Genomic DNA, 10,524 nt, shown 5'->3' on the forward strand with positions numbered 1-10,524 from the left:
GCTTCAGCAGCAACAACACTCCGTAAAGAGTATGTCACATCAAAATCAAAAAAGGTGATGAATATCAATGGCAAAGGAAAGGTTTTTGACTGGGTCAAATGAGCTTGGGTTGTTTTGGGTTCCTATTTGAGCACATAGCTGATGATTATACAATCCCAAATTCTAACCCCATACACTGTGTTGATTTGTCCATCGATTATTCATTTCCATGCAATTTGGGTAAAGGTAGAAGTTAACGCATTGATTTTGACCTTTGGACACCTGACTTTCGCTCTTACACGACTGCCAACCCAGTCAAACTTTCTCCCTGACTTTGTCACCATATTTTCGTCATCATACATTCATTATTACTCCCCTACCGGTGTACACCGGAGGGGACTATAGGTTTGCACTCCGTCCCTCCGTCTGTCTGTCTGTGTCTGTCTGTCCGTCTGTCAGTCCGTCACGCAAAGAACAGTTTTCCGGACTTTTTTTGTAAACTCTTAATGCTAATGATTTCAAACTTGGTACATGGTTTCCTTATGATAAGTTACAGATCACGTTCGAACTTCACGACGTTTCGATCATTTTTGACAAACTTATGGCACTTTGAACTTTGGTAATTTCCCCAACAGTTTTCCGGACGACAGACTGCCGGTAGGGGACATGTATTGCAGCGCAATACTCAGAATGCTTGTTATTTTTGTCTACGTAGTGGAGGCTCGTGGAAGAGATAGTATTAGTGCACTGAATGGATCAGGACACAAGGAACGAACAGTAGAGAGAGGGGGGAAGCATCAATAGCAGAGTTGGACTTCTGCAGTTAAGATTAAGTTTAACTTTAAGTTAAGAGTTGGAGTAGTCTGCAAAGGCAGACAGGGGCAGACTTGGACAAACAATAGGTATGGGGAAGAATGAGGGCAGGAGGGGATGTATGGGATGGATAAGATGGATATAGAAGGAAACTCTTCGACGGAAAAACTGGAAATTTGTGATGAGGCATTGGGATTGGGGAGGGGAGTTAACAAAGGTATAAAATATCATTGTTTTGGATTGTGGACGATCCGAGATGGTGGTGATGAAGACCTGGAGGGAAGAATGAAAATGAAGAGAATGTGCAAGTTGGTTCCACTCGTGGGGAAAAAAGTGGAACGAGTGAGTGGAGGTGAGCAGTGGTCCTGGATTTAGGTAGTTTCACTAGAAGGGGGTTGACGGTGGGCAGTGTGTGCGCTGCAGTAACCTAGGGGTGGAGGTGTGGACAAACCACGGAAAGAGCAGAGGGTGCAAGATCAGAAAGGAGGCAGTAGAAGACAGAGGCCACCGACCTGTCTGCGAAGGAGATGTCAGCTTCATTGCGGGAGATTCCAATAATCTTAAAGGCATTCGCTTCCACGGTGTCGAGCTGATCAAGATGTGAGGCAGGAGCACCAGCCCAGAGGGGAAAGCAGTATTCCATCAAGTTGTGGATTAGGCCTTATAGGTGGATAGTAGTTCAGGTGTGCCAAGGAAGGACTTTGCAAGATGGAGGATACGCAATCTGGCTTTGGAGGCCAACTTTGAAATGTGGTTTACCCAAAAAGATCATGGCTGATAGTGAGACCCAGGAGTTTGAATGACTTAACTTTCGCAAGAGAATTGTTAAGAAAATAGATGGGAGTGGGGGAAGGGGTTTGCCAGATGGTCTTCTCAGAGAGAGATAGTGAGAGTGTGCGTGCAGAGAAACAATTTGATGCTGTCTTTATGGGGTGCATTGAAACATTTCTTTTTCCCACATGTTGAGGGATGCTGTCACCAAAATAACCGTATTCTGCATGTGATATTATATAAGTTCTTCCATAAGTTTTAGCTAATAAAGGAAAAATATATATATTCAAGCCCTTGAAGCAAAAAAGCAAATTTGAAATGGCTTTGATACCCAAAAATTGATACCAAATATCCTAATGAATGATACCAAACAATTATTAACTCGCAAAGGTACCCGGCTGGCATTGCCGGGCAACGCCAGGTCCCTCCTCCAACCCCTTCCCATCCCTCATTCTACCCAGCGCCTCCCTCTTCCCAACTCCTTCCACCCCACCTCCTTCCGTGCTCCCATCCTACCCCTCCCTCTGGACCCCCACCCCATACCTCCCCTTCCCCACACCCCATTCCTCCCCTTCATCCCATCCCTTCCCTCCTCCATCCTACCCCCTCCCTCTGGACCCCCACCCCATACCTCCTCTTCCCCGCACCCCTTCCTCCCCTTCATCCCATCCCTTCCCTCCTCCCATCCCACCCCTTCCCTCTGGACTCCCACCCCCCCCCCCCCCCCTTTCCCCTTCATCCTCCCACGCACCCTCTCCGGACTCCCAACCAACCCCTTCCCCTCCCTCCTCTCATTGGTGTCACAAACAAACAACGTCTCATTCGCTTTTAATATAAAAGATAACATCGCTCCAAGCTCCGAAGGAAATAACATCCTAAATGTAAGCAGATCGCACAAAAAGGTGAAACAATTTGAACCCAGGTGAAATATCTTGGAGCGAGTGTTTCTACCTCTCGGCCATCCTCCCGTGGTGTGGCGATTCATAGCTTTGTAGCCACAAAAACATTTTTCAATTCACTCTTGAACTCGCAGTTCACTTGTCCTGTTGTCTTACTCATTCTAATCCTCTAATCGCCCTCACCAAAGAGGATATTGCATTTGGATCTGTTTGTTTGTCTCTTTGTCTGCACAGAACTTAAGTATGTGTATTCATTAGACCCTTTAGAACCTTAACAACCCGAAGACCACGAGGACCCTAAATATCATTTGAAAACCCGAAGACCCTTTCAAGCCCTAATACTCTTTAGAACCCTAACAACCTTTTAAGACCCTTTAGAAACCTAAAACTATTCAAGACCCTTTAGACTTCTAATACCCCTTATGCGAACATCCTTTAACCCCTGAAGACCCCTAATACCTTCTAGACCCCTAACACCCTTTGAGACCCTGATACACCCTATAGACCCCTAAGACCCTACAGCCTTCTAAGACCCCATCGACCCCTAAGACTCTATTGACCCCTAACACCCTATAGACCCCTATGACCCTGAAGAACATTAAGACCCCAAATACCCTTTCAGATGCCAAAGACCTTTAAGACCCCCTAAATCCTTTTTGACCCCTTTAGCCACTTTAAGCCCCCTTAGAACCTTTAGCGTTTAGACCCTTAAGTCCCTATAGACCCCGATACACCATTTAGAACCCTTAGATCCTCCTAGACCCTTTATAACCCAGAAGGCACTTAGACTCCTTTTACCCTTCAGACCTTTTAATACCCTGTAGACCTTTTGATGTTTTAAGACCCTTTAGACCTTAAATTACACCCTTTAGACCCCTTCAACCTTTAAAGAGCCTCGACACACTTGCGACCATTTTTACCCTTTAAGTTTAGACCTTTTCAGACCTTTCAACCTTTACACCTTCCGACCTTCAAATAATTTGACCTTTACAACTAGACCATTTGGACCCTTCATTTAGTACATTCTTCAATTTATTTGCCACACAAAATACACCACACAAAACAAGTGCTGGTGAGGGTCCACAATCTCTGATGGCTCTTTTTTGTTTATTTTGCCTTCCTAACTCTTGGTATGTCCTCATGGAGAACTGATCCGTGGTCGCCACACCCACTGCTCATGCCACAGGAGCCTTCAGCTGCTTAATTATGCTCGTTGCACTCATTGAAATTACACTTTGGGAAAACCAGTAAAAAAAACAGAACAGTAGAAAAAGTTAAGTTTAATGCTTTGGCAATTTCACATTTTCTTATGTAAATATGGAGCGGTAGGGAACATAGCCTTGCTTATGTCAAGTATGATATACGCTTATTTATAAGAATTGGTAATTTCTTTAAATTTTCAGATTTCACTCCAGATTTCGAATCTCATTTAGTCCATCAATTCCGATCATCAAATCTGGACAGATTTCGATTTTATACTTTAATTAGTTTGTGAGAGGTCATTATGGTTCTAAGGCAAGGGATTTTTATTAGGCCAAAACAAATGGTGAATTAAGACCCCTGCAAGGTGAACGCAGGCTGACCAAGGATGAAGCCTGTTTTGTTTTCATTGAATAAGGCCGTTAATTATCTTCAAAAGGGGGGTTTAAATGTACCCAAACACATCGTTTTCATTCATGCACTCCTTTGGCATTCCCTTTGTATACATGCAAATTTTCGAGCTGCTAGGTTTCATGGTTTTGGAGTTATGAAGGAGAGACACGCACTGACTGACACGCACTGACTGACACGCACTGACTGACACGCACTGACTGACACGCACTGACTGACACGCACTGACTGACACGCACTGACTGACACGCACTGACTGACACGCACTGACTGACATGCACTGACTGACACACACACACACACACACACACACACACACACACACACACACACACTGACTGACTGACTGACTGACTGACTGACACGCCCACACACACACACACACACATTCTTTGACTATTACCTCCATCACCGAAAGTGGATGGAGGTTATGTTCTCACTCCTGTCTGTCTGCCTGTGTTTATGATGAAAATTGAAAATTTTCATTCAAATTGAAAATTTTCATTCATATGTCAGTGTGTACCCTGGATAAGAATAGGTACGCCGTATCCCTGCGTGTCGTAAGAGGCGACTAAGGGGGTTGGCGTCAGGAAGGGCATCCGGCCATAAAAACATTGCCTCAAAAAGAGAACCATGACAATTACAACTACATGTGGGCAGGGTACAGCCCGAAGTGGAGATCGGTTTCTGAGGTTTGGGACATGGAATGTAGGGACAATGACAGGGAGATCAGGAGAAGTGGTGGAAGTATTGGTCAGAAGAAGAGTGGACATATGTTGTGTGCAAGAGACGAGATGGAAGGGAAGTGGTGTGAGAATGGTGAAGGGTAGGCAGGGACAGAAATACAAGTTTGTGTGGCAAGGGTGCCTCGGGGGCGTGAATGGTGTTGGTGTCCTGTTTTCTGAAGAGTTTGTAGACAGTGTGGTGAGTGTGACTAGAGTGAGTGATACGTTGATGATGGTGAAAATGATGATTGGAAAGCTCTTGGTGAACGTCATCTCGGGATATGCTCCGCAGGTTGGTCGAAGCGATGAAGAGAAGGACAAGTTCTGGTGTGCGATAGAGAAGCTGATGGAAAACGTGAAAGATGAGGAAGTTGTTGTGGTAGGAGGAGACCTAAATGGACATGTGGGAAGGAGTATGGATGGTTTTGACGGAGTTCATGGGGGTTACGGATATGGTGTGAGAAATGGAGAAGGTGAAAGGATTTTGGAGTTTGCTGATGGAGCTGATTTGTTGATTTGTAATACTCAGTTCCAGAAAGAGGATAATAAGCTTGTTACATACACGTCAGGTGGGTCGACGACAACCGTTGACTACCTGATGGTGCGTAAGCGAGATAGGGGGCACCTCCGGGACACAAAGGTGATCCCGGGGGAGGGGGCTGTTTCACAGCACCACTTGGTTGTCTGTGACGTAAGGGTGAAGGGTGCGAGGAGAGCTCGGCGGGTGAAGTACCAACCGAGAATGAAGGTGTGGAGGTTGAAAGAGGTGACAGTAAGGGAGACATTAATAGAGAGGCTGAGTAGGGTCGAGGATGATGTGGTTGAGCTTGAAAGTGGTTGGATGTCAATGAAAGCTAGTCTGTTGGGAGCCGTTGGTGAGGTATGTGGATGGACAAAAGGACCACCAAGGCACTCGGAAACATGGTGGTGGGATGATGAAGTTGGAAAGACGATTGATGAGAAGAGGAAGAAGTTCAAGGAGTGGCAGAAGGCGAAGGGTACGGGAGCAGAAACAGCAGAGCATGAAAGTTATAAGGCAGCCAGGAAGGCTGCAAGGAAAGAGGTAGCAAAGGCGCAGGAGGCATGTAGGAAAATGTTCGGAGAACGCTTGGATTCGGAAGAGGGTCAGAAAGCAGTATTCAGGATTGCAAAGCAGATAGCGAAAGAGAGGTGTGATGTGATGGGGGTGAGTTGCTTGAAGGATGAAGTGGGACAAATCGTTGTCGACCCAGATGGAATTAAAGGAAGATGGAAGAGATATATGGAAATGCTGTTGAATACAGAGAATGAATGGGATGGCAACATAGAGAGTAACCCAGTTTTAGGACCGGCAGAGAAGATAACTGAGAAGGAAGTTGAGGAAGCGATAAAAGCAATGAAGGGTAGAAAAGCGGGAGGGCCGACGGGAGTTGTGGGAGATATGTTGAAGGCAGCAGGAAGTTGGGGTGTGAAGAGAATGACAGAGATATGTAATCTGGTGGTGAAAGAAGGCCGTATTCCAGTGGATTGGGAACTGAGTACCCTCGTCCCTCTATACAAGGGGAAAGGTGACCCTCTGGAGTGTGGCTCGTACCGAGCGATAAAGTTATTGGAGCATGGAATGAAGGTATTGGAAAGGGTGTTGGAGAGGAGGATAAGGAAGAAAGTGAAGATCGACGAAATGCAGTTTGGATTCATGCCAGGAAGAGGAACGACAGACGCGCTTTTCATTGTGAGGCAGTTGCAGGAGAAGTACATGGAGAAGAGGAAGAAGTTGTTTCTTGGGTTTGTTGATCTCGAGAAAGCATTCGATCGGGTTCCACGCAAAGTATTGACATGGGCATTGAGGAAGTTAGGAGTGGAGGAATGGTTGATCAGAGTAGTGATGGCAATGTACAAAAGAGCGCGCACAGCTGTAAGGACGGAGGACGGGAACAGTGGTGAGTTTGAGGTGAAGGTGGGAGTGCATCAGGGGTCGGTACTAAGTCCACTACTATTTGTAGCTGTGATGGAGGTGCTGGCTCAGAACGTAAAGGAGGGTTTACCGTGGGAGTTGTTGTATGCAGATGATCTGGTGTTGATTGCGGAAAGTATGGATGGACTGAAGGAAAAGATGAACACGTGGAAGGAATGTATGGAGACAAAAGGTCTGAATGTGATATCGGAAAGACGAAGGTGATGGCAAGTGGTAAAGCATGTGGTGAGGTGGAAAGAACTGGGAAGTGGCCCTGTGCTGTGTGTAGGAAGGGTGTCGGAGTGAACTCCATTCAGTGTACAATGTGCGCTGAGTGGGTTCATCAAAAATGTAGTGGTCTGAGAGGGTCATTCACCAGTGTGGCAGCTACATTCAAATGTAAGGTGTGCACAGAGGGAGCTGCAGATGGAGGAAATGTTGAGTTGGATCTTGGAGACGGCGTGAAGCTGGAAGGGTTGAAAACATTTTGCTACCTCGGAGACATGCTGAATGGAGAAGGTGGATCAGACTCGGCAACGGTTGCTCGAGTGAGATGTGCATGGAAGAAGTTTCGGGAATTGAGTGGCGTGCTGATGATGAGGGGAGTGTCGTTGAAGCTGAAGGGAAAGGTGTATGCTGCATGTGTGAGAAGTGTTATGATTTATGGGAGCGAGACATGGGTAATGAACGTAGAGCAGCAACGAAGGTTGGAAAGGGTGGAAATGCGAATGGTTCGACGGATGTGCGGAGTATCATTGAGAGAGAGGAAGACAAATGATGAATTGCGAAAGATGATGGGAATAGAGCCTGTGATTGATGCTGTGAAGAGGAACAGGTTGAGATGGTTTGGTCATGTGTTGAGGAAGGATGAAAGTGACTGGTTGAGAAGAGTGATGGAAATGAATGTAGAAGGAAGTAGAAGACGGGGAAGACCGAGAAAGACTTGGCTAAAGATGGTGGAAGAAGAAATGCGGGCAAGGGGGTTAACAAGGAGAGATGCAGAAAATAGGGCAAAATGGAGAAGATTGTCATGGGGACCGCAAGGCTAACCCCCGCTCTAGCAGGGAAAATGGCCTTTAAAATGCATGTTGTTGTTGTTTGTATATGTCAGTCTGTCTCTGTTTGTTTGTCTGTGAGTGCAATAACTCACAAACGCTTTCAGCTATCTTCGTCAAACTTTACCAGATGATTCCGAAGGACAAAAGTGAGGCTGTCAATGCTTTTTGACTGTATAGGTCAAATGTCAAGGTTCTCTCATTTGTCCAGGCGATATCTCAGCCATCCTTTGAGCTAGGAAGCTGACATTTGGGCAAAGTAGTAAACAAGTGCTTTGGCCAAAACGGTATTTAAAAATTTTTTTTCCCGGTAATCAATTAATTAATTAATTAATTACTTGATTATTTTCCCGGTGTGTACCCCGGTTTAGAATAGGTACACCGTATCCCTGCGCATCGTAAGAGGCGACTAAGGGTTGGCATCAGGAAGGGTATCCGGCCATAAAAACATCGCCTCAAACAGGGAACCATGATTGTCTTGGGGCCCGCAAGACTAACCCCCGCTCTCGCGGGGAAAATGGCCTTAAAACGATCATTCATTCATTCATTATTATCGATTTATTAAGTAGTTATTTATTTTCTTTCTTGTCTGGGCGATATCCCAGGCACCTTTTGAGCTAGGAAGATTATATTTGGACATGACAATGATCAAGTGATTTGGCTGTAAAGGGTATTTTTGATTTATTGATTAATCAATTAATCGATTAATTATTTAATTTTTCAATTAATGACACTTAATTTTCAAAAAGTTGCAGATTTAGATGAAGCAGTTGTGGTTTAGGTATGCTATTAGCCAATTGATTAAGAAATTAATTTTTTTACTGTTATTATTCATTTATTTTAATGACAATCAATCAATTATTGTTTCTCTCGGTTTTCTTCATACTTGTCAGGCTACGTAATTCCTGACACATTCATGTTTGTTTGTTTGTCTGTCTGTTCGTGAACAGGATATCTCGAAAAGTTGTAGACCGATTCGGACTAAATTTGGTGGAGAGGTTGGGTGGATGACAAGGACGAAATGCTTAGATTTTGGTGAAGATCTGGATCTGGCCTATCAGTGGGATACAAAATGTAAACGGTTTGGCCCGGCAGAGGTATGCGCTCCACCGAGTGCCATTCTAGTTATAGATGATAATTTTGCCATATTATTGTGCACGTGTTGATGAGCAGGCATAACAATCAATTTACGTTTTTAAATGTTATACTGTACATTATTGTTATTGTGGACTACAGCAAAGACCAAAACCTTAAGATGTTCTTCCCTTTCTCTTACAGTTGTTTGCAGCCCAGGAGAGTATAGCTCCACATATGAGCCATACTGCAATAAATGTCGCCACATGGGGAAGGAAGAGTATGGAGCAGCATATTGCTGAGTAGGGGAGGGAAGAGTATTGAGCAGTTTATTCTTGAAGGAAGAATGGGGCAGTTTATTGTTGAAGGGGTAGGAGGGGGGGGGGGGGGAGGGAGTATTGGGACAGTTTATTGTTTAAAGAAGAGTGAAAGTATTGGGGCAGTTTATGGTTAAAATAATTTCTCTTTCACCTTGCTTGGAGCACAATAACAAATGCATCAACAAAACTACATCTGCTTTCAGGAAGTTTCACCAAAATAAAAGTGTCTTTGAAGCAATAAATGCAAGTCTTGGCTCTTTATCTTTGGGCAATTTCTCACTCCAGTTTAATTGGCTTTGCACATCCCAACATAACTCGATGCTCGGTCCATTGCACAGAGGACAAAGGAGAATGAATGTGGGGAGCTCCAGTGGTGACTGGGTTGGGTAGTAAGGGAAGGGGGGAAGGGTTGAAGTGGAGTTGGTTAGTCATAATTGTATCCAAGTTACTACAACTAACACGGTTCTTGTGTTTTACTCTGAAATTTAAGTCCACATTGCTTAATGGACATTTTGATGAGATATTGATGAATGATCGAGTAGAGTCAAGGAAAGGCAGTATGCACGGCCTCCAATAACCTGCTGTTCTATGAACAAAGCAACGAACCACAAAAATAGATGATCCGATAGGAGAGATTAGTCGGACAGTCATCATTTTAAGGTGCCTTTGTGACGTAGCCTTCTCAAAATAGGTTGCTGCTGCCTTGAGATGGCTTGTTACATCAGACAAAAGCTCAATTATGAAAATGCATAACTTTTCCAATGGAATTTATTTTTGGACATAAGAGAATAAACCCCAGATCAATAACAATCCCAAAACATCTAAATATCAATTGAGGCTCATTTGAGTTGAATGATAACAAAACCACGAAGGGTTAACAGAGGTGATGTCAGCAAAAATGGCCACTGTAGTCGGATTCCCCTGTATTATTGAAACGTACATTTCATACTTTAATTTTTACTTCTACTTTTCATCCTAATTCTTCATGATGTACAAACATGCAAACCCCTCTGCTCCCCAAAATCCACAGCGGTAGGTCCATAGACAAGCCTGACAGGGGGCTCCACCTACTGACTCCCCCATTTCTTCATCTTCCTTTCCCTCTTCCTCTTCCTCTATAGCCGCTGCTAACACGATAAATTCGTTTGGGGGAAGTTGTCACAAGAGGAAATGAGTAAAACTAAAAATGACAGCATTTGCTCGAGTATGGCATTGTTTACATTGGAGACTCAATTCTGTTGGACTTTTCAGCACAAGCCACTTGGCAAGCGATAGCAAGCTTCTTGCTAACGGAACACACCCCTGGTACTGTGTGGGAAGAACCGAACTTTGTACCCATCATTG

The 10,524-nt window shown here is 44.5% G+C and overlaps 1 protein-coding gene across 1 annotated transcript in view; it reads left to right on the top strand.

Annotated features, from left to right (window-relative positions):
• Window positions 1-9,206, top strand: part of LOC137415520 (zona pellucida-binding protein 2-like) — a 184,497-nt gene extending 175,291 nt beyond the window's left edge. Inside the window, exon 8 of the mRNA XM_078785552.1 lies at window positions 9,065-9,206. Coding sequence (XP_078641678.1) covers window positions 9,065-9,162 — 98 coding nt within the window. The 3' untranslated portion in view covers window positions 9,163-9,206. The remainder of the gene's footprint in view (window positions 1-9,064) is intronic.
• The last annotated feature ends 1,318 nt before the right edge of the window (window positions 9,207-10,524 follow it).

This window comes from Myxine glutinosa, chromosome 10 (assembly GCF_964187855.1).
Source record: "Myxine glutinosa chromosome 10, kmMyxGlut1.1, whole genome shotgun sequence".
Taxonomy (NCBI): Eukaryota; Metazoa; Chordata; class Myxini; order Myxiniformes; family Myxinidae; genus Myxine; species Myxine glutinosa.